General features: G+C 45.9%; 1 protein-coding gene across 1 annotated transcript in view; it reads right to left on the bottom strand.

Moving 5' to 3' along the window:
- Nucleotides 1-23,830, bottom strand: part of drosha (drosha ribonuclease III) — an 81,680-nt gene that overhangs the window by 41,816 nt on the left and 16,034 nt on the right. Inside the window, 8 exon segments of the mRNA XM_069159349.1 lie at nucleotides 1,232-1,334; nucleotides 3,666-3,765; nucleotides 5,613-5,672; nucleotides 6,118-6,178; nucleotides 6,293-6,431; nucleotides 12,961-13,068; nucleotides 16,818-16,925; nucleotides 21,739-21,838. Coding sequence (XP_069015450.1) covers nucleotides 1,232-1,334; nucleotides 3,666-3,765; nucleotides 5,613-5,672; nucleotides 6,118-6,178; nucleotides 6,293-6,431; nucleotides 12,961-13,068; nucleotides 16,818-16,925; nucleotides 21,739-21,838 — 779 coding nt within the window.

Below are 23,830 nucleotides of genomic sequence, written 5' to 3' on the forward strand. Positions count from 1 at the left end.
ATGCAAGAGGGAACATCAGAGGGGAGGAGCCATATTTCCGCTCTCCACACGGGGCGGGGGCGAGGGGAGGGGAGGGGGCCCTCTGCAAGAGCACATTCTCTCCCAGGTTCCTTCAGAACGAGGAACCCTGTTTATTCATCACTTTTATTAAGTCGAAAAATGTGAGAGAGACGCCGAGGCGGGGACAGCCGGGGGACAGAACCGATTAGGACTTCGTCTCTGGCGATAATGAAGCCGTTACAAAGGGCCCAACGGTGCCAGTCAGCACTTTCCACCTCCCGCCGCTGCTTTCTTGAATCGTGGGGGGGACGAGTAGAGATGAGGGGAGGGAGACGGAGAAGAAGATCTCTTTTAAAGTCACCCACTTTCTGTATCTATCATCGGGGGAGCGCAGAGATGGCTGAACTGGTTCAATCAAGATGGTGATAAGACCAGGAAAGCTGCCGACTCTGCAGCTCTCCAAGAGCTAGGCTTAAGCCCGGCGCTGCCCGTGGGGGCCGGATGAAGAGGCGAGACACCCCCCCCCCCCTCCCAATCATGTGTGTGCTTGTGTGTGTGTGTGTGTGTGTGTGTGTGTGTGTGTGTGTGTGTGTGTGTGTGTGTGTGTGTGGTTTCCAGCGCAGGGTCCTAATCACTGCACAAACTCTATCAGTGAACTGCTGGCGAGGTGAATAGCGAGCCTGTGTGTGTGTGTGTGTGTGTGTGTGTGTGTGCGTGTGTGTGTGTGTGTGTGTGTGGTGCTCTGGGCGGGGGGGAGAGGGGGCGGGGGTGGTGGCTGTCCAGCCAGAGGTCAAACCGCATCTCCTGAGATCAATAAAGCTGCGTAATGTTTTCCACTGCAGCTCTTTAACACCCACAGACACTGAATTACACTGCAGAAAAAAACAACAACAACATGCAATTCTGATCGAAGCAAAGTTTTTTAAGTTTTTTTTTTTGCAGGTGAATTCGACACCTTTTATGCATTAAAATCGTTTCTGTGCTGCCGCAGAGTCCGGCGAAGGAGCACTCGACTGAAACGAGAGTATTATTTATAAGAGTATTGTTTATCTGAGCTCTGAGATTGTGTTTGCTTTCAGTGCATGTATCCTTTTAGGAATAGATTTACATATTTAGTTCACTCCAAATGTATTCCCCTCTTTTTTCTTTTTGCCTTGCAGCCGTCATCCCCCGCTTCCATCCCGGTCTCGGGGGGGAGGTGGGGAGGTAGTGGGGGGAGGAGGGGTCTTACCTATAAGAGCCTCGAAGCAGTTGGCCATGGCGTGTCGCAGGTCCGACTCCCGGCACAGATCCGGTCCGTGAGCGTAGAGCATGAAGCGATCTAACTCCAGCTTCTGTTAAAGACAAAACACATTTATATCAGCGCGCCGCCTCCAACAACCTCAGTAATAGGCACTTGAGAAAGTAATAGCATTTTTCATTTTGCTATTTTTTTTTTTTTTTTTTTGGTGTTGCACATTTTCATAGGCTCTCCATGGAGGAAAAAAAAAATAGAAATAAAAACAGCCCCCGCCCCGCCAAAAAGAAAAAAAGAAAACTGGAGGGAAATGAAAAAGATTGTCTGCCCTTGGTCGAAAACAAAAAACAAAAAGCTTCGACTTCATGGCACTGACAGATGTGCTCATGTGTTGTCCAGCTGTGGCAGGATGCACCAGGCCAGCACGGGAGGAGAACGTTCACACATGTTCAACACACACACACACACACACGCACACACACACACACACACACACACACGCACACACACACACACACACACGCACACACACACACGGATAATCCCGCGATAACGTGTGAAACAGTTCAGCGGTGACCTTCATTCTCTCTAACATGGAGTTCATCCACTTGTGAGCTACTTGGAAATTTTTTTTAAATACAAATACATTAATACTGCAAATATGCACCAAAGAGAGAAAAAGACTTTGAGCTGCATCATCGCTGATACTGAAATCATTTTATTTACTTTTAATTGGATTCATGAATATCTCTCATGATAACATGTGTTCATGGACTAATGGGACATTAGATCATACAAGTTAAATCCAGCACATTACTGCATGCCATATTGTCTGCGTGTATGTCATGTGTGCTGCGCAATATTAATATTAAAGTTCTATATTAAATTGAAATAGTTTTCAATTCTGCTTTGCGATATTGCATTAAACATTTTTCTTGTTTACGTGGAAGAATGCTAATTAAGCATTGCAAAGCCATCATAACAGATTACATGTATATGTGTACAATAATAATAATAATGATAACAGACTTTATTCCTTCGGTACATTTTATTCAAGAAGTGCAGCTCAAAGTGCTTTAAAGCAAGAAAATGACCTGCAGTGTTTCACATAAAAACAATAAAATAGAGGAGCAAAAAAAACTAATAAAAAAAACAAACCATATATATATATAAAAAAATAGATCCAATTAAACACGAGATGAATAAAATAGAATTGTTTTAGTTTGTAGTGCAAAGTGTGTACAAATAAAAACCAAAAGAGCAGCATGAAAACACGAGAGGGTGAAGCTAGTTAACGTTTCTGTTTGAGGAAACTGTGAGGATAAAGTAGGACATCAGAAAGAATAATAATAATAATAATAATAATAATAATAATAATCTGCATAGGTTGTATTTAATGTAAATAAGTGGCACTGCAGGGTCCACCAAACTTTCTCCAACTCCTCCTCCGAGCCAAGTTTGAAGTAGCACCAACTCCATTTTCCTGGCAGCTCTCTACTCACCAAATACCCGGCAAAAAAACAGTCAGGGTGCTATTTAATTACGGCTGATAACGGTTGGTGGTATCCAACCCCCCGCGATTGCGCGCACAAATTAAATCACAATTCACAAACACTCCAACTCAGAGGGAACCCGTTCTGACTTTTAAGCCTTTCCGAGTGAAGTGCCGGATTGTGCCGTCGCTCGCCGAAGATATTTTTTTTTTTGAAAGATAATTGCGAGTGTTCTTGAGCAGACGGCTTTATAGGCGCCTGGTAAACAACTTGGCAACGTCGAACACTGTATCACACTCACTTTACCGCGAGCGGCAAATTGAAACAAGCCAAACTGCTACACAGCACTAATGCAGATTCGGGCGGCTGCATCTTTGTATTCAGCGGGGAGCGACATGAAAGATTGAAGTTTTTAATTGCTTTCTCCACATCATGGGACGATTATTGTTGTGTTCTTTACAAACGTGCCAGTGAGTGCAGCTCGGCTCGACAACGCTGCCAGCGAGAGAGAGAGAGGGAAGGAGGGTGGTGGTGGTGGTGTGGGGGGGAGGGGGGGGGGGTGATAACAGGAACTGGAGAGTGTTTCAGGAAGACTTCTAGGGGCCCTCAGGGACCCCAGCCACACTAGTCTAGTCCTCCAAAACGACAACCTTTTAACTCCAATTACAAACCTGAGGGGGCAAAAAACGAAAAACGGGAAGAAGAAAAATAAATAAAAATAAAGAAGAAGAAGAAGGGTAAGGATGGCAGCGAGACAAAATTACTCGGCTCCCTTGTGCCCGTTTAGGAAGAAGCAAAGTCATAACGGCAAGACAGAAAACAATAACGCCGTCTCAGACACGTTCTCCTATCAGCGCCGAGACCTTCCGCCCGCTCCGACCTGCCGAGGAAGGAAGGAAGTGGTGATGAGTTTCGGAGGAAGAGGCGGGGCTTACCTTGGCGAGCATGGCCAGGTGCTGGTTCTGCACGATGGCTGTTCTGTAGGTGGCCAGGCCGCCCTCCTCCAAGCAGGGGAAGAGGTAGTATAGGTGGACGCTGCAGACGGAGACATGAGACGCAGCCGTTAAAGCTTTCTTCCTTTTTTTTTTTTCTTTGCTCTAATTTAGGCAAAAACTGTCAGATATTTGTTCCTCCTGCGTTTCCCAGATTGCTCAAAACCAGCTGATTTAATTTCCCGGAGATTTTTCCCGGCCCCCTCCAGGTCCGTGTTGGAAACCCAGAAACGGCACAGCTGGGTTTCCGGGCGAGCGGGTTCCATTTTCATTACGGTCCAGCGTCTCTCTAACCGCGGCGTGTCATTTGATTTCATTTGAATTAAAACAGGCCATTTAATTCAGTCGTTTCTAATCAAGGAGAGGAAAAAAAGCAGGTGGCGTTCTGGGTTTTTGTTTTGTTCCCAAATTCACGAGAGGTGTATTTGTCAGGGTATTGTGATCTTAGTGTGAAAACAAAACACTTGGAAACAATAAAAACCACTTAGTGTCATGGAAAATAATTAGAACGCAGACACTCGGTTTGATAGCCGACGTGTCAGTCACACAAACACAAAATCAAATCAAACGAGCTTTGCGTTCTTCAGGGACACACAAAAAAAAAAAAGAAACCCGGTTTGTGTTTATTAATCACAGGTAGACTGGGACACCGATTCCCGGAGGAAATGACCCCCGCTGCCCGTTCAGCTCATCACGGAGTCATCGAGTGAGCGTTAAAACTGTGGACTCGATTCTTCAAACTTCAAAAACACGGAAACAGAAGCGACTGAATGCACCTCCAAGGATTTCTACTCTTTAGAGGCTTTACGGTTTAAACACACTCCCTCTGACGAAATGTTTACTTTACACAAATATTGCTTACATATTCTTTTTTGTATTTACATCATCGCGTGGCTCCTCCCCCCTCTGCAAAAACACTAACTACCCCGTGTGGCCGCCTATTCAGATGTGCAAAAGCCTGTGTGTCGGCCGGACAGCGGAGGCGCGGTTCGCCTCGGAGGGGCGACGCGGCCGCCGGGCCGGATCTGCTGTACCCATTTAACTGGACAAGAGGCTGATAAATAATTCAGACGGGCCAGAGCGGAGAGGCCAAGCATGTCTCGTCAGACGCTAACAATCAAAGAAGCGAGACAGAGGAACAAGAAGCAGAGAAAGAAGAAGAAGAGGGGGGAAGAGAGGGGGGTGGCAAAACATGCCCGGAGATATCCAGAGAAATGGAGGCTAACCAACCTTCTTTGTAACACAAACAGGGTGAAACAGGGTGCCGTGTACCCCCCTCCGCCCCCACCCACCACCCCTCCGTCACTTCCTATTAAGCTTTAATCCCGCTCCTGAGTGTGCAGTGTGCTGGAAATGTTAGCATCGAGGGTTACAAATTACATTTTCGGCAGCAGAAGTTGTGTTTTGTAAATCTACTATGAAGGGAGGTAAACGCTGCACCTGGTGGCGAAGAGAGAGGCAGGAAGTGGCGGTGAAGTGAGGAGTGGCGAGATGGATAATGGCATCGGATAATTAGCAGCGTGGCTTTAAGGTATAAAAGTAGCCGGGCGGCGAACTGTCCGCGCTCACCTGGGAGTCAATAACACCGTCAGCATTCACAGACAGCTAATTGCAAGTTGTCATGGAGAATTTCAGGCTCCATCCCAGCTCCAATTACCAGGAAATCACTGTCTTGAATGAGTGTGTGAGGAGTTGTGGAGAGGAAACGCCGCCCCGGTGGTGACGGACAGGGATGGACATTAAGAGGATGAGGAAGAGGAGGAAATGGAGAGAGAGGAGGAAAAAAAAAAAAAAAAAAAAAAGAAGAGAGAGAGAAACGGGCCGATAGTGTCGTAGTCGACTTCAATTAGTGTTTGTGTCTATCAGAGACGAGCCGGGGCGCCTTCTCACCTGGTGAGGAACTCGACAACGGCATCGCCCAGGAACTCCAGTCGCTCGTTGTGATTGATCCTGGGGAGGGAGGGAGGGGAGGGAGGGGAAGGAGGTGGGGGGTGGAGACGGGAAGGACAGTTGAAGAAGTAGTGAGATGGATACACACACACACACACACACACACACACACACACACACACACACACACACACACACAGCTAACAGCAGCTCACATTCAATAATAAGCATTGGCTTTAAATACAAGCTTGTTTCATCGTTTTCACCCCCTCCCTCCCTACCTTCCCTCACACACACACACACACACACACACACACACACACACACACACACACACACACACACACACACACACACCCGATGTCCCTTCCTTTCCCAGTTACTGTTAATTTTCTTGTCAGCGGGCCTGCTGGCTGGATTAATCACGAGGATCGTCCCCTTTGATTGCTCCTGCGGTCAGTGATAGCAGGAACTGATATGTGTCCGCATGGGGGAGGCGGCCTACCTGGAGGGGGAGGGGTCATCCTGACCGAGACGAGACATGATGTTAATCAACGTGTTGATTCCTGAAAAAAAAAAAAGAAATAAGAAATGAAGAGAAGAGAAGAGAAGAGAAAAAAAAAAAAATCCCCCCCCCGAGGGTGGAGGGGTCAGAGGTCGTAATGGAGAGAGAGACCCACCTTTCTTCCTCATGTACATGTGGTGCACCTTCCTGTCGCCGTACTTGGGCTGGCGGATGCCGCAGTTGGACAGCGAGTTGCGGGCGTGATCGGGGTTCATACCGAAGTTGAGGTGGTGACTCGGGTGCGTCATGGCCAGCTGGAAGGACCGAAGGAAAGTGATGATTATCTATTAAAACATGATCATGAAGAATTGTTTTTGGGGGGCCTTCCTGCAGTTTTACCCCCCAATAGACAGTAAAGATCAAATGTTCACCACAAACATGACGACCTTTGTGACTACACTCATGAGGAACCGATGCCGAGTTAGTGATGATGTCATGAATTCATCATGATCATGTTTAATAAATCAATAAAGTCGTTGATGGTGGACTCACCTCAGTTTAGGCTTCAATTCATGAGTTAATTACGACTTTGAACTCGTGTTACTTTCTGATATAAACGCATGAATTCATTCAGAAATCCACCATTTAAATTCACTTAAAATGACATTATTTCGAATTCGGACTAAAAAAGTCTTTCTCATTTTATTATTGTGTCCATAAAACCCGACGGTAGATTTGTGTTTCCAGACTTTTTAAACCACAATTTTATATATATATATATATTTTTTTTTTAAAGGAACTCAGGAACATCACCTGTGTCTCAGGTGGAGTTTTTTTTTTCCGCTGCGTTGTCCCTGCTGCACCCTCGGGTGCTCATTTCTGACGGCTCAGAAACGACAGTGTTTGCATCAGCGAGCCTTCCTGACCGTTCAAACACAAACCTTCGTGCTGTCACGGCTTGTGTGCATCGTTCCTTCACGCCCGCTGGGAAACGTCCACTACTGGTCAGAAGTGTAAATAAAGTATGAGGGAAACTGGGATTTATTGCAATACTAACCGACTTTAAGAAAGTTGAGCAAGTTGAATTTCAAACTTGTACAAAAAAAAGAAAAAAAATAAGGACCGGATGAACTGTAATCACAAAGTCGCTTCCTAATGTCAAGAAAAAATTAAACATTTGACTTCCTGAGCTCAGATCTTGAAAGCACGTTTGATTTTGCACCCTCAGATGGAAAAATGGTGGACGAAGCTCAGGCTGTTGGCAAACTGAGCTACCAATAATCTGAGGTCACCTTTGTGAAAAAGATAAATGTCGATGCTGCAAAACACACGGGAGGCTTTTGAAAGTAATTTGAGCAAATTACGTTTCTTTTTATTGAAAGCTTCAAAAAAAGAAGAAAAAAAAAGCCGGTCGTGTTACTGACATGCATCTTTTACCTTTGTGGTTACTCCGTCTTTTAAATCTGCCTCTTCACATCTGCTTTCCAACATTAAATTCAAACACCGATTTCCGTTAGCAGGCTAATTTAGTTTAATTTTCTGGGTTTCCTCAGATGTACTCATCAAAAAGACGCTTTCAGCTCCTGATACGGAGCCCGAGATGAAGTCCTGGGAGTTACTTCACAGCCGCGGAGGGTCAGCACGAGCAGGAGACGAACCGACAACGTTTAGACATTAAGAGCTTTGTTTAACCCTCCACAGAGGCCGACGCCGTCCGGCTCTCCTTTTGGATTAACACCAACTAATTTACAAACAGGTAAATCAGTCGAACAAAATGCCGCATCAGCAGCAAAGGAAAAGACGAGAGGGAGATAGAAAAGAGTAGAGAGGAAGTTGTTTGTGTGGAAATTTAATGACTTGAACTTCCAAACCTGTAAAGAAGGGAATTTAAAGGTAAAATAACCCTGAAGGAAGAAACGCATGTCGACATTCAGCCTTGTTTGACAAAAAAAAAAAAAAGAAAAAAAAAAAGGAGGAAAACTGCTGCGCCTGGAAAGACTGCTGCGGCTGAACATCTCAAACTCGCTCAGGGAAGAAAAAAGGGAAGATAGGGTTCAGTAGGATATGTCAAGCCTTTATCAATCTTACATTAGGAGAATGTTAATCTCAGCACCCCCCCCCCCTCCAAAAAAAAAAAAAAAAAAAAGGAAAAAGAGAAAACTCCCAACTACTCTCTCCCCCCTGGGCTTGCTTTTCAAAATGCTTGTCTCCTTTCAGCCAACTTCAAATCAATTTCAAGCTCCAATGAGATATATATGTAAAACGTTAACAGAGAGGTTTCAATATTTATAGTTGCTCAAGAGACCTTCAGCTTTGTAGCCTTGAACACAGAAAAATGACAAATTCAACAACGATTGTATTTCTTTTTCTTTTTCTTTTTCCCTGCTGTGGTTAAAAGGAACATCAGTTTTTTTTTGAGGGAGGGGAGACAAAAAAAGAAAGCCGGTTATTTGACATGACACGAGTAGAAATCCAGCGTTTCTCAGCACCGTGTTGACAGTTCGATAGAATAAATAAAAACAACAACAACAACAACAACCACTTCTACCTTTCCAATCTCCAACTCCCCCCATTGTGCGATGTCAAGACACAAGTCAACGACTGCCGACTACAACAAGCCTGAACTACGGAGCTGGGCGTTCTGAAGGAAACGTATCAAGCAGAAACACATCAGTTATTCTGTAAACACCGCACGTCTCTCACAGCTGAGGACAACATCCGACCACGGCGTCGGCACTTAAGCAGAATCCGCGCAGAGGATTGACGTCCGCAACTGTTCCTGTCAACATAATGACTGCGTAAAGTATCGGGAGTGATTTGGATTTAGCGGCCGCTGCCTCTGCCGCAGCTCAAAAACCGCCTTTGGCTAAACAGAAATAAACATCATCGCTCAGCGGAGAGCGGGCGGACTCGAGTGTTGTTCATCGTACGCCCACGTGCGGAGGAAGGCCGATGGGCAAACTGCCTGCTTTGGCAAACACAACTCAACAAAGTAATCACCACCAATTACAGCGATTTTTAATAGAGCGCGCAGGTAAAAATCGGTATTCAGGGGTAAACAACAAACAAAGCAACAGACTGGGATTCACCTGAGAAGTTTCAACAAATCTGCCGGCGATTAAATGTGAATGACGGGAAGTTTACTTGATTAAAATGGTCTTAAAGTGCTTCCGTCCCTCAGAAATTCTCACGTTGACGTTTACTTTGGTGACGTCCGACAAATCGACAGCAAAAAACGAGCTGACGGCTAATTCTGGGTTCTAGTTTAGGTTCATTTGGGCTTCGACCGTATCGGGCCTTATGATTAATAAACCCGAGCACGAGGCTATTTAGGACGGATTCAACCGGGTTGTCTGTGATGTGTAACATCGGTATTTGTCTTCGGTTCAAAGAAGCGTTCAGATATTCATGCAGACGTCCAGTCAAACACTGAAATCCAGTGAAATGGTATTCAGCGCTGCCCGCTTCCTGCAAACAGACGGACACCTCCGTCACAACGCGCATCGCCTGAGAATACCTAAATAAGCAAATCGAACCCTCCCGGGTGCACGGCGAGTCACTCGGGGAAGGGGGGAGGGGGGGAGGGAGAGAGGAGGGGGGACGCAAACAAAAGCATACGAGACGCCGAGGGCTTGTACGGTTGAATTATTGAGATGCTCTGTGATGCCTCTCGTCCTGTCAGCACGGGGAGGGAGGTGAGGGGGGTGGGGGAGGGTGGAGCAACAGGGGGTCGGAGGAATTATGAGGGTCTGGTGGATGCGGGAGCGTGTGGCCACCATAAACACATGTCTCTGTAACCTCACCCACCCCTCCACCAAGTTTTAAATGTTAAATGTTTAACAGGGAGGCTCTTAGAAGAGGAGCTTCAAAGGGCTGCACTGTGGCCAGGAAAGGGGGACGTGGGGAGGGAGGAGGGGGGGGGGGGTTTGAGTGCAGAGGCTCTCAGGTTGGGTTTTTGTCAGTTGCCTCATGCCAGCATCACATTGTCATTCTCCACTGCAGTAACGGACACGTTGCTGCACAGAGCATCCGCATCGCGATTGTACATTTACGACATGTGTTCTTTCTCCCAGTTTTTCTTATTCGCAGATCTGCTTTCATTAAACATTACAGAGGAAGGCAGCTGGAAACAGGCGTCGGTTCACCACCCGGTTCTCTCTCTCTCTCTCCAGTTTCCCCCAGATGATCAGCCCGCTTTGATCTCTTATGATATTTAAAAAAAAAAAAAAAAAAAGGGGAAATAAATTCTGATTCCTTTTAATGGGAGCGCGGCTCATTACCACCTTCGTATAGCTGGAACAAAAATATCCAATTTTGAAACACGGATTCAAAAATGTTGATGCCATTTGCAGAGTTAAGAGTTTTGCAATGAAGTTGTAGGAATGTAAAAAAAAAATAAAAAATGGCAGGTTGAAAAAAAAACAACTTGCAAGTGAAAACCCTTACAAGACATAAGAGTGCATGACGTCCTGGAATTGAATCCGTACTGTATGACTAGACATGTGTTGAGTATCAATTTGTTATTGTTTACACGAGAGAAGCTTCGTCAGCTGTTTTTTGGTGGAGCTCAGCCATGTGAATAAATGCTACGAAACACGAGGAGCTCTCGGACACTTTGATTTCACTTTTGTTGATAACATTTTTGTTTGGAGACGATCACTTTGTGCTGCAGAGCTTCGAATGTGGAGAAAATTTAGGGAATCTAATTGCAAAAAAAGAAAAACGTGTAATCTCTGTTTTTGCGACTTTTTTCTCCAGAGCTGGCGCTACGTCAACAGGGCAGCTGTCTACTTCGCAGTTCAGCTCGCGTGTTGAGTAAATACTTAATTTTCCACTTTGGCATGAACTTGGATTTAAGAGCGTTACATTGAGATGTCACGGGGGGAAAAAAAAAAAAAAAAAAAAAAAAAAAAAAAAGCTTTCAAACCATTTTCTAAAACATAAGCCTGTGATCCATAAGATCAAAACGCTCTTATCTTTTTTTGTAACTAAATATATACCATCACCTTCTCCACCCACGGCTCTGAAGTGCCACCAGAAGCAGCCTGTTTAGTCATTTATTGGATACACAGCCACCTTTCAAGCTCCAGGCGTCTGATGTACAAACTCAAAGGACGGATCTTCAGCAGAGGAGTCATTTAAACGACTCGGTATTATAGAAAGAAAAAAAAAAAAAAACTTTTTTTTTCTCCCCACATTCGACACAACTAAAGATAAACTCAAAGCACACAAACCGTCTGTGACAGTACAATTAATTTGTAATGCAATCAGAACGAGTGGGTACCAGATCCTCTCGTGTTAAATGAGGAGACTGTCGCTGGAAAACATTCATCTCGTTAAATGTGATCATCCCGTCGGAGCGCGGGGCAAAAAAATAAATAGAACGAGAAGCGATGGCGGCCGCTCCGTCTAAATCTACGTGGGCAGGAAGTGTGTGAGTGATGTGTGTGTGTGTGTGTGTGTGTGTGTGCGTGTGTGTGTGTGTGGTAGATGAGGAAGGTGTTGTAAGCCCGGCAATGATGGCTCCCTACTTGGGTCATTTCAGTCCCAGTGGTGGTGAACAGCTGACAGCCCTGGCTCTCTTCTCTCTCACTCACACACACACACACACACACACACACACACACACACACACACACACACACACACACACACACACACACACACACACACACACACACACAGGAAGAGCAATGTCACGGTATTAACACCTCAGTGGACAGCATAGTGATGCAGACACACACTGCAGAGCGGCCCGTATGCGAGCTGCTACGTCAAAAGGACAGTTTTTTTTTGTTTTTGTTTTTTTATTTTATTCTTCCCCTTCGTCCATTTGTCTCCTTTGGAAGATGAAAAAGACTCGTGAGAGAAAACAGGGAGGGGACGGATCCATTAACTTCTCTCTCCGGAGACACCGGTACTTCAAGCTCAAATAGGTGTCTCTCTCTTTCCGTGATGAAAGGGCGGCGGCTTGTCATCCACTTGTCATCCCTCCCAGCGAGACGGCGTTTCCTTTTTTTTGCCGCTCACGACGACAGGTCGTCGTTATGCAAATGACAAAAAGGCCAATCGCCGATCGATACGCGTAAAATCGGCCGCACGTAAACACACCTCGGATACACACACACGCCGAGCCCTGAGCGAATCCTAATGCGTCCTTCCCCCTTTTTTAACTATGTATAGGTCTACAACACATTGATTTCTAATGTATCAGGTTATGACAGCTCTTCAATATTGCTGTAGGCGGCCGTGGGGGCTCGCTCGGAGAGCAACACCGCTGCAGGCTGCCGACCTGACAGGGGAGAGCTGGCATTACGGAGGAGGCTGTTGTTGTCCTGAGCACTGTCACTGCAGCTCACAGCAGACCCGGGCGGCTCGCTGCGGAGATATGACTCAGGCCAGAGTCTGTTTGTGTGTGTGTGTGTGTGTGTGTGTGTGTGTGTGTGTGTGTGTGTGTGTGTGTGTGTGTGTGTGTGTGTGTGTGTGTGTATGTATGTTACCTCAGCTGACTCCTGATCCCCCGTTTCCACCTGAACTGTTCCTGCAGAGGTGGATTGGGCACCATAACGAGGGGAAACGCTGCCTCCCAGGATCTCTGCGTATAACAAGCTCCTGCCCTGAATGTTTACTTTTTTTTTTACATTTTTTTTTTTATCGGGGGTATCTAACCCGCAGGCCGCACGCTTGCCTCGAAAAGAAGTGCGAGGATTTTAGCCTCACGTTAGTTATCAGCCATGCCAGCCTTTAAATAATGCAGCACAAGCCACATCCCTGGGAGGGAGGTGGTGGTGGTGGTGGTGGGTGGGGTGGGGGGGGTGTAAAGCTGTCATGTCTGCGCCTTACCTGAAGGAGGCAGCGTTCCTTGAAGACGTAGCCGATGAGCTCGTCCAGGTGCATGAGACACTGGTGGTACCGGATGTGATGGGTGAGGACGGGGAGCATCATGGCGTGCTGTGGAGAGGACACAGAGAAAATTGGCAAGGAGAAGAGGTGAGGGTGAGGGTGAGGGGAGGGGGGGAGTTGGACATTTTCAAGAAGCAGGAAGAAGGCAGAGAGTACGGGTCGTGTGAAAAGAAGAGTGAAGGAAACGTGTTTTTCTTTGTTTGAGAGAGAAAGTGTGATGAAGAGATTGTGAGAGAGAATGGGAGTGTGGGGAGGGGTTGGGGGGGGAGGGGGTGATGGAGGGAAAAATCAATCAGCCCAGTCATTATTTATTAAGTGGTGCTCGGCAACAGAGAGATGAAATAATCAAAAACCCAATGGCTCGCGCTGCAGAGAGGAGGAGGAGGGAAGCTCACATTTGGAGACAGGACGGTGCAATCGAAGCCCCATTCTGACATGTTGACACACTTACAGTGGAACAAACACACCCAACACCTCCTGACCCCCGCACGGCGGGGAAAGGGAAGAAAAAAAAGTTGGGGGGAGCGCAACAAAGTGAAAGAGAAGCAGACGGCGGTGGAGGAGGAGGAGGAAGAGGAGGACTGTGACACGAAGAGCGCAGGAGGGAAAAACAGTCGGTGGTCAGCGAATGAGTTCCAGTCGACGGAGCCGATCTACTGAATCATTAGCGGAGCGCCGATCGGGTCCGGAGCGGCGGAGGAAGTGTAGCGAAGGCTGGGGTGTACACACATTAACCCCGTGTCAGCGCATGAGAGAGGAAGGAGCCACGCATGTTTTAATTAGTGCTGCTGGAGGTGGTGGGGAGGGTTGGGGGGGGGGGGGGGGGGGGGCGCCACCGAGGCCCGGCGGCTACAAGCGGCGCTGCCACGTAAGCCCCGGGGCCATCACAGGGGCCGCGGTGACACAAAGTCCCCGCGCCTTGTTAAGTAGCCAATTAAACAAAGCCGGGCTCCGGTCGTGTCCACGGCGCCCGACCTGTTCTGATGGCTGCCTGTGTGTGTGTGTGTGTGTGTGTGTGTGTGTGTGTGTGTGTGTGTGTGTGTGTGTGTGTGTGTGTGTGTGTGTGTGTGAGAGTTGATAGTCCGGTAATTAAGAAGGTGGGAAATTTTCTAATTTGCTGTCACGGTTGATGTTTGGGTGTTTTTTGGACGGCGTCCAACTCGGACCAGGCGGCCGGAGCCTCCCGTTTCCCCTCAGCCGAAATATTACAAGCACGAGTTTCAAACTGAACTTCATCAGCACTTTTATCAACTAGAAATGTGAAAGATTAGAAATCCGAACTAGTTTTATCGCATTTATTTGTACGTAAGCAGCAAATTTCTGCTTAAGTTAGACGACAGCTTGTGTTCAGAGATACTCTAATTCACCGGGTGTTGAGGAGCATGATTCAACTCGTATCAACATTTCCCAGCATGCTTTGTTTTTTTCTTTCGTAACTTTTGAGAATAAAGCAGCCAAATCACATCGAAGAAATGATATGTACTTTTGGGGAATATCCTGGAGTAATATTTTAGTGTTCGTTCCATGATTCAACACTTATTGTGCAGCTTTGTTGCCATGTTCAAATTTCCCAGCATGCCTTCGTTATGTCTTCGCAACTTTTGGGGAATAAAGCAACCAAATTAAATGGTTGATGGACAAAAATTCTAATTTTGATTAAGTATTCATGCAGCATTAGTTGTTGCAAACACTATATTTGTTGAATATACATTTGTGATGAAATCCTCCTGCTTTTATTCGATACTCAAATCGAGTTGATTGAGAGTTTATTCCAAAAAACTGATTTTGCAGTTAAATAATCATCATTTTCTTGAGTTATTTTGCTGTATTTTGTGCAACTGGTGAGTCTAACAGTTGCTTTCATGAGGCGGCATATATTAAAGTAACTCACATTTGTAGAAGAGATTTATTCTTTTTATGCATCTGCAACGAACAGCGTTTATACGGTTGTATTTCCTCCGTTGGTGATGCGCAGCTTCCAATAAATGAGTAAATGCTCCGCACCGGATAAAGACCCACCCACACTGATTTTCTCCTTCGCAGGGGAGAAAACAAACTGTCTTTTCTTTGAAATGACTGATGGCATTAACATGGGGAAAAAAAGGAAGGCGGGAAAAAAACAAACATACAAATATAAGTTGAATTGAAACGGATCAATACGTCCTTGACGGAGCCTTTTTCAGGGGAAACGACCTCGACGTGGCCGAGCGACGTTTCGTTGCCCAAAAACAAAACAAAAAACTAAAAAGGAGAACGCCTGCTTTAAAAATCGAGAAACTATAGGTCAGTTTAGCCGTTATCTCTCGTCCGTGTCACACCGCCGCAGTTCCAAACTGAAATTATTCATGAAGCAATTAGTCGTAGCGGTACAGCTTGAAGCAAATATAATTGGACGGCAATTATGGATGGGATCCGTCTTTTTGCTAGACCTTGCTGTAAGAGAGGTCTGGCGTGCGCCGCTCCAACTTTCTGTCTCTGTTTTTTTTTTTTCGAGTGCGAGCTGCGGGCTATCTGCAGCGAGCGCGTGGGATACCGCGATGCGCTCGGAGACAAACGTGGTGCCAATTATCTTCTGATTAAGAGGCGAAGAAATATTGGGATAGACAATTTGTTAAAAAAATAAATAAATAAAAAAGCAGAGCAGACTAGTGAAAGCCAGGGAACACATGCAGCTCTGCAGGTTCTGGTGTTGTGCACATGCACCGGTTTAAGGTTCAGGTCTCATTAGAGGCTGCACACGAGAGCTGAACGTCAAACTCCCTTTAAAACGGGAGCGAGCGAGCGAGAGAGAGAGAGATATATAACTCCGTCCTGATTTATTTTGCTGATTAAAAGTGTCGGCGAAGTCGTAACATAAACAAACCGTCAGCTCCTGAGTCATTCCTTATTGGAGGGTACGGCTGCCGAGGCTCTGCGGGAGACCACTTCCCTTACACAGATTTTGACACTCGAGCGGTGAAAGTGACGCAACGCGTGGAAAGATCAGAAGCCGAGTTTTTCGTGACTGTGGCTGCGCAGTGCGGCTTTTCTGAGGCGGGGGAGCGGCTGCCACGCGCGGCCGAAGTTTAAAGGATAACGGCTCGAGTTCAACGAGTCGGGGTCTTTTATTTTGAAGTTTTGGTCGTCCTTTTCTATCAGCTTTCTACGTTCATATTGTTGAAGGACATGACAGCTAATTAGGAGGTAAAGGAGGAGGAAAACTGTCCCCCCAAAAAAGTCTGCAATTCCTTAATGCAAAATGTGACTGTTTATCTGAATACAAGTTTTGATGAAAACGTGGTCTCTTGGCAGCTTCGAGGCCGTTTCCTGTTTTGAAAGTTTTTGTCTAATATTTGGGTTCAGTATTTTAATGAACAAAAATAATCAACACTTTAGATTCCAGCTTCCTAAATGTGAGAATTTGTGCTTTTATTCTCATTGCAAATTAAATATCTTCGGGTTTTGACAAACATAATTTGAGTTACTTTGGCCGGTGGATTTTTCTGACTTTTGAAATAATTTTAAAAAGTATTTGTTGGTTAAAAACATAATTTTTTTTTACTTGCAGATCTCTCTTGTAATCCTATTTATTATTTTAAAATGGGGTTTTAGGCATGAAATCATGGTTTGTTCCTATTCCTCTGTTCTATCAGCATACTGTATTCGTTTCATGATGGGTTTTTTAACTACAAACTGGTTCCCCGTGATGTAAACAGCGTGTTCGTCACCGTCAGCATCTACGTCCGCACATATCTGTGTGAACACCTGAGAGCGTGAAGGCATTTCGGGTATTGCAGCATGCGTGTGCGTGCGGTTACCTGACAGACGTCAGAGCGGATGCCGGTCTTCCAGAAGCCCTGACTGCTGAGCTCCACCGTCACCTCGCGGCGCATCGTGTTCTTCTGACGGATCTTCTGAAGGGCTTCCTGCCAAACAACCAGCCAGTCAATTATTGATCCGCTGGAGCGGAGCCTTCAGGGACAGCTCCCATCCTCATAACCCCCCCCCCCCCCCCCCCACCCCGACACTCCCCCCCCCCCCTTCCCCGGCTGGCACATGCAATAAACTGAAACCTGCCTGGCATGACACACACACACACACTGTACAGCAGTGGACAGCAGTGGACAGCAGCAACAGGGGATTGGTGACAGCTTTGCTCACTCTGGCTAATTGAGGCACTGCAATGGGTCAGCATGGCTGTGGGGGGGTGGGATGGGGTGGGGGTTTGGGGGTGGGGGTGGGGGGGTGGCAGCGGACCCGAGGCACCTGTCGGGCCATTAGGACCCCCACACCAGAGCCCAGAGGTAGCCTCCATCAGCAGCAGCAGGAATCATTACACACACACACACACACACTCGTCAGCCCTACAGCAAACAACGGGAGCTGAGGAGGAAGAGGAGGAGGAGAAGGGGTTGGAGGGGTGGGGGCGGTTGAGTCTGAGATAAGAGGGTCCTACAAATAACAACCGAGATGGAAGATGTATTGACAGACTGCACCTCCTAAAATGTGTGTGTGTGTGTGTGTGTGTGTGTGTGTGTGTGTGTGTGTGCGTTTCATTCAGCTGAGACGCCATCGACTCCGTCTGAGTTCGCCGTGATCTGCCTAAAATGGAACGGCAGGAATCTTTTTCGACTCACTGAGGAAATAAGAACAACAAAGGCATGAATAAATAATGCCATCCCACTTTGAACTGCGCATCAAAGCGAACAGGCTCGCCCACGCGCATCACACGAACACACACACACACACACACACACACACACACACACACACACACACACACACACACACACACACACACAACAAATCTTCTTCCCGCGGACAGCCACTGTATACGGAAAAGCAGAAATCAGAGAAGTGTGAATGATATGTAAATACTTCATCATCTGCGGGATCAGGGAGGGGACGGCGAGGGTGGGGGGGGTTAAACTTTCTGCTGGTCGAACGCACGAGTCGGCACATTTGACTTTTGTCATCTGGTCCTTCTGCCGAGTAGAGGGCCGGCCGGCGTTTTTTGTTTTTTGTTTTTTGCGGAGGGTCGAACGCGCCAGCTGAAAATCTCATCGACGTCCATCTGTTGCACTCCGTTTGCTCGACTTGTGTTTCGGCAGGTTCGTTCTGATGATGCTGCTCAAAAATGTGCGAGCAATGCAAAGCTGGAAGATAAAAAAAAAAAAAAAAAAAAAAAAAAAAAAAAAAAAAAGAAGCCAGATCCAGCAGATTTAAAAAAAAAAAAAAGATGGACAGATTTATATGAAATTTGCAGACGATATTTACGAAAAGTTTCTTTTTCTGGTCGAATCAAGCTGTTTCTGTCTTATGGAGGTTAAATGTATTCATCACAAAACACATGTAATGCAATATGTCTCGTAATATAACAGGTAAGTTGATTTTTCTTCTTTTTAATAAACTTCTAAGTGTCGTCTTCATCTTTATCTCTGCATCTTTGCTTTCAGGAAGCTTTGATAGTTTCTTTGCCTCCAACTTAAAAGACCAAATGAATGAAATTCTTTTGGAGGCTGCAGCTACTAAAATGTGAAGACCGGGCAGACGGCGAGCCTCATGAACACAACGCTGAGATAATACTTGGAAAGTTCTTGTGTGGCCCGGCTTGAAAAACCACGAGAAAAAAAAAAAAATCTCTGGAAGGAGTTGAAGATAGCTTTTCAAAAGATGCTCCTCACGCAGCTCGACTGAGCTCGGCCAAATCGGGGGAGAAGAATCAGAGCAAATCCCCAAATCCACATATGCTGAGCTGATAGAGAAGACTGGAAGCCGAAGTCACTGCTAAGGCTTCGACTCGGGGCTGAATGCTTATTCAAATTACAGATATGAGATAGTGAAAGTAACATACTTCCGTATTTCCTTTTCAATGACGACACAAAGACGTCTTATAAGGTGCTTTCACCTCGTCATTGTGGGGTATTATGTGCACATGGAGACACACAGAGGTCAGAGGACAGGAACAACAGCACAGACTCTCACACGCAGCTTGTTTTGTTTTCTGTGACAGATGTGAGTAGTTCGAGCTTCATCAATTGCAAAATGGAAAGAAATGCATTCAGAGAAAATGCTGTCGTGAAACAAATTGTTATTAGTCACATAAAAAGAAGCTTATTCAGCTGGTTTCGGGGGTGGAGCTCTGCTATGTTAATAAATGTTATTAAACACCAGTCGCTCTCAGAGGAAGTTTGGAGGCCGGCCGGTCTAGACACGCAGACGAAAAGCTGCTGAAATTTCGCTTCCAAAAAAAATAAAATAAATAAAAGGAGTATTTTCTGCCAACAATATCTGCGTGTATGTTTGAGGCCCCCGGACAACTGTTTGGCTGAGGGTATCGCACAAAATCCATCTGGGCAACACATACAGACAGTCTGCATGTCCCTGAACGCCACACCATCTCCGCCCACACACACACACAAACACACACACACACACACAGACACGCAGAAACCCCTCTGAGCTCCCAGCTGGAGATCCTGAAATGGGTGCAGAGGCGTGCGCCCCCGGTGTGAAGGCCAGCTCTCGCCGAGGTGAACACCTCTGGTCTCCCCGGAGCTCTCCGAGGACTCCAGGCCGAGCGCGAGCGGCATCGAAGCGCCCCGTCGGAGAGGCGCGACTCGGCTGCGAACAACCTCCGACGGGGTGATTCTTAACGGCAGGGAGAAGGGAAAAAAAAAAAAAAAAACGCCCGTCAGACGAGCCGACGTTTAGTCGTTCGCTGAATCGCCATCGACGGAGGAAGGAGAGCCTCCGTGTTCCCTCAGGCATTAAGCAGCGATGCCAGCACTGCCAGCTAATGCTCCCGGTGGAGTCTGATGGATCAGGTGTGTGTGTGTGTGTGTGTGTGTGTGTTTGGGTTCTCTAATTGCTGCAGTGCAGGTTGACAGTAGGACTGTCAGGGCCTGTTAGCCGCAGACTTCTGCAGAGCTCCCTGGAAGAGGAGCTAATTGAGCTCGGAGGTTCTTGCTCATTATTGGTTCGGAGTGCATCAAACAGTCGGCAGGCAGAAACCGGACCTGCAGCTCATGAAACCGTTTTCAGACCAAACATACTTTCTTGAGAGGAACTTTTCCTCCAGAACTAAATAGGTTTTAAAGCCTTTTTTTCTTCTTTTTTTTTTTGCAGTTTGCATTTTAGGAAGTCTGAAACGGAGTCCAGATGTAGTTACTGAAGAAGTCAAGTTTTCAGTTTCACAGACCTAGTTGAAATTCAAGTACTTATTTTAGGTGTTTGAAGATCCAAAGCGTGTGTCCTTGAAGAGAGCCAATAAAAACAAACGGAGTAGTTTAAATTTCTCATAATTAACATTTAAGATGCATTAATTGATTCACGAAATCAAGTCGGAGCCTCGTTATGATCCGCCATCTCAGTTAATGCATTTCACATGAACACAAACTCAACACTTCCTGTATTGTTTCAAATTAAAAGCCTTTTAAATGTTTTATTAGAAAGAAACCTCATCATAAAAAAAGGCTTTTATTATGAAAGATTAGCAGGAACGTGTTGACAATCACACTGCCGTATTTCCTCTGACGTGTAATAAACATTTGAAACTCTTTCCTCTGTTGTTTTTAAACGGATTCGTTTGTAGCTACAGCTGAAAAAAAAAAAAAAAAAAAAATCTGCATCTACTGCGGAGAACTTGGAGAACTTCCTGGATGGAAAAAAATAGCGCTTGTTCGGGGCCACACACACTCTGGCCGGTGAGTCCCCGTGGCTGCATGGTCATTACTTCACCACATCTAAACCTTTTCCAGTCTCGCTCCCTTGTGGCTGTTTGACCTTCACACTCTCACTCTCTCACACTCTCTCACACTCACACACACACACACACACACACACACACACACACACATGTACGTACATATGACTCAGGAGAGCAGTTTACCTCCACCTCTTTCTGAGCTGTAAATTCATCTAAATTATGCATTAAAGGACGGGTTCACATTTTTCATGCCTGTCATAAAAACAATAGTCCGGTTCAGAGATGCTGCTTTGACCCGTCCGACCTGCCTGCAGATGAACTGGTGCCGTTATAGGACCGGATGTTTTAACGTCCAGAGAACGGGACCGACGGTTGCAGCGACCCAGAAACGAGCACCTGACTGTAGTTGTTTGAGCAGACGTGAATAAAAGTGAACCTATTCTTGTAATCAGTGGAAGAAAAGCCCCATCCTTAACCCCGCCAAAATAAAAGCAAAGCAATCGACAATAAAAAAAATTTTAAAAAAAGATCGAAAACAAATGACATGTTTGTGTGAATGTGAAGCAGAAATACAGAAAAAGAAAAAGGAGGTTTAATCCGTGTTCAGCAAAAAAACCCAAAAAAAAACAGCTGCATTTAAAATTAAATTACTCGATTTTCTCAAGTCTTTCTAGTGAATGGTTTAGGATTATTGAGAAAAATTATTGCTGGACAACTGTTTAGTCACAGTAAAGTTCCACTCTGTATAATGTGCAAATGAATAGTAGGAATCCAAATATTCCTCATTTAAAGCCAGAAAGTGTGGCAGTGTTTTAGTTTTTTTTTCTCTGTCTCACATTTGTTTGGTGAAAATAACATCGTTGTTACTGGCAGGCAATAACTCGAGTGGTGAGTTCAAGATAAGCAGCATTTGAATCGCTGTGTGCAGCAGGAAGAATGGCATCTCTAATAGTTTTGGTTTGTTGTTGTTTGTTTGTTTTTTGAATTAATGGCTGTGAATCCCCCCTCCCACCACCACCACCACCACCCACCTCTCTCTGCGTCAGCTTCTGCTTGTCGATCTGCTTGACCTTGGGGCTGTTGGCCAGCAGGTGGCGTAGTTTCACGTAGCTCTTCCATAGCTTCTGGTACCTGCACGGGAGAGAAAGGTGTCAGCAACACGTCAATATTTCATCTGCAGCTTGGCCCCGATATTGAAGATAATTCAGCAGCTGCCCGAGGCCATTATTACATTAAGCTGTGTGTGTGTGTGTGTGTGTGTGTGTGTGTGTGTGTGTGTGTGTGTGTGTGTGTGTGTGTGTGTGAGGGGCAGTCGACACAAAATCTCTCTTTTCTTTTAGATGTCCACTATTTGAACTGACAAATCAAGCACTTCACCTCATTCTGGTAAAAAAAAAAAAAAAAAAAATCAAATAAAAAGACACGTGTGAGGAGCCCTGACACCTGATCTCTCATCTATATAAAAAAAAAATTAAAACGTTATCACCTTTGCTCTCATTTCCATGTGAAAAGAGGCAGGGAGTTATCGGCAAGGTGACATGTACCCCCCCCCACCCCCCTCTCTCTCTCTCTCTCTCTCTTTTCAATCAGACCTCCTGATTGATGCACTGAGGGCCGAGTGTGACCGTTCTGCTCCCATTCAGGAGACTTTCTCCTCATTTACCCCGAGAGTTATTCAATTATGATTGGTGGTGGTTGGTGGTGGTTGGTGGTTGGTGGTGGTGGTGATGGGGTAGGATGGTGCATTGACAGAGAGAAAGGGAGGAGAGGAGTGAGTGAGTGAGTGAGAAAGGAAAGGAAAGGAAAGGAAAGGAAAGGAAAGGAAAGGAAAGGAAAGGAAAGGAAAGGAAAGGAAAGGAAAGGAAAGGAAAGGAGGCAGGCGGCGGGTGTACTGTGGAATAGAAGAATTATAGAGCTTTAATAGCGGGGACTTCATTAGAGACTGAGACGAGGGGAATGAGACGGCTTTACCGACCCGATTATCAGCTCACCACCACCTCCGCACCGAGCGGGTCGAGCGACACAGAGAGGAAGGAAGAAAGACAGAGAGAGAGAGAGTCTATCCAGCCTGGGAGGCCCCCTCGTCCCCAATCCGCTCCAATGACCTTTCCACAGATCCGCTGTATGCTCTCGGGGAAGCAGCGCTGCAGCTCTCGCCATCCCTTGCACACGCTCTCATTACCATATGCTGCCTCTCTTTCTCTCTCTCTCTTCAGCTCCATCTCTCCTGCCTTCTGTCTGCAGCTCCTTTTTTTTTTTTTCCAGACGTTAAGATTTCCTCTGTCCGCTCAAGTGATGGCGTCCTGGCATTCGAACGAGGGTCTCCGTTAATTGTCATAACGTCTCAGATATGACGAGGAACGAGCTGCAATACTTGTGATGTTTGGCAAAATGAGTGTCGGTTGGAAACTTTTACTTGGGCGACGAAACGCAACGTGTTCGCCGCTTTCAGACCGTCGCAGTTGTCGTTTTCACGTCCTGTCAGGTGCCCGAGAAATTTATACGACAGAATATTAAATTGTGGAGCCTGAAACTTGCCTGAAAATCCCTTTTATGCTCAGCTGTTGTATGTAAATAATTCTGTACAGCTTATTAGTTATGATCGAAACCCATTTTCCTGCACTGATGTGACAATAAAAGTGTGCATTACAACTTAAAGTCAGCCAATTCAACTCATTTCAACGTTCTTTTTGCATGAGAAAAACATTTATTGCACTCAATGCTTTCCCCTGGTCCTTTATTTTTGTGTTTTTGTAACTTTTAGATCATCTGAGATGCAACAGGAGGGAATACCGTGGATATAAAGTTGTTTTGTGCTCCTGATAAATGTGTAAAACTGAGGACATTTTTTTTTTGCCGTTTTCAAAATAACTGACGAGAGAATAAGAAAAAAAGGATGCGTGGAATAAAACGAGCCAATCGGAGAGCAGGTATGTAAATGAGGCTTTCAGGCTCACGAGTGACAAGCGGCTCCGTCACGGTGAATCCGGACGTCACCGAGGCGTCGCCGAGTGTGAAAGCGGAGGCAGGTCGGGATGTGTTGTAGCTCTTCGACCAGGTTTCTGTCTCCTCTGCTGGAGTTTTGTTTTGCATATCTTTTCTTCACTTGTCTTCCCTCCGTCT

The sequence above is a fragment of the Embiotoca jacksoni genome, unplaced genomic scaffold (assembly GCF_022577435.1).
Source record: "Embiotoca jacksoni isolate LCO1_2020_lvr unplaced genomic scaffold, fEmbJac1.0.p SCAF_25, whole genome shotgun sequence".
Taxonomy (NCBI): Eukaryota; Metazoa; Chordata; class Actinopteri; family Embiotocidae; genus Embiotoca; species Embiotoca jacksoni.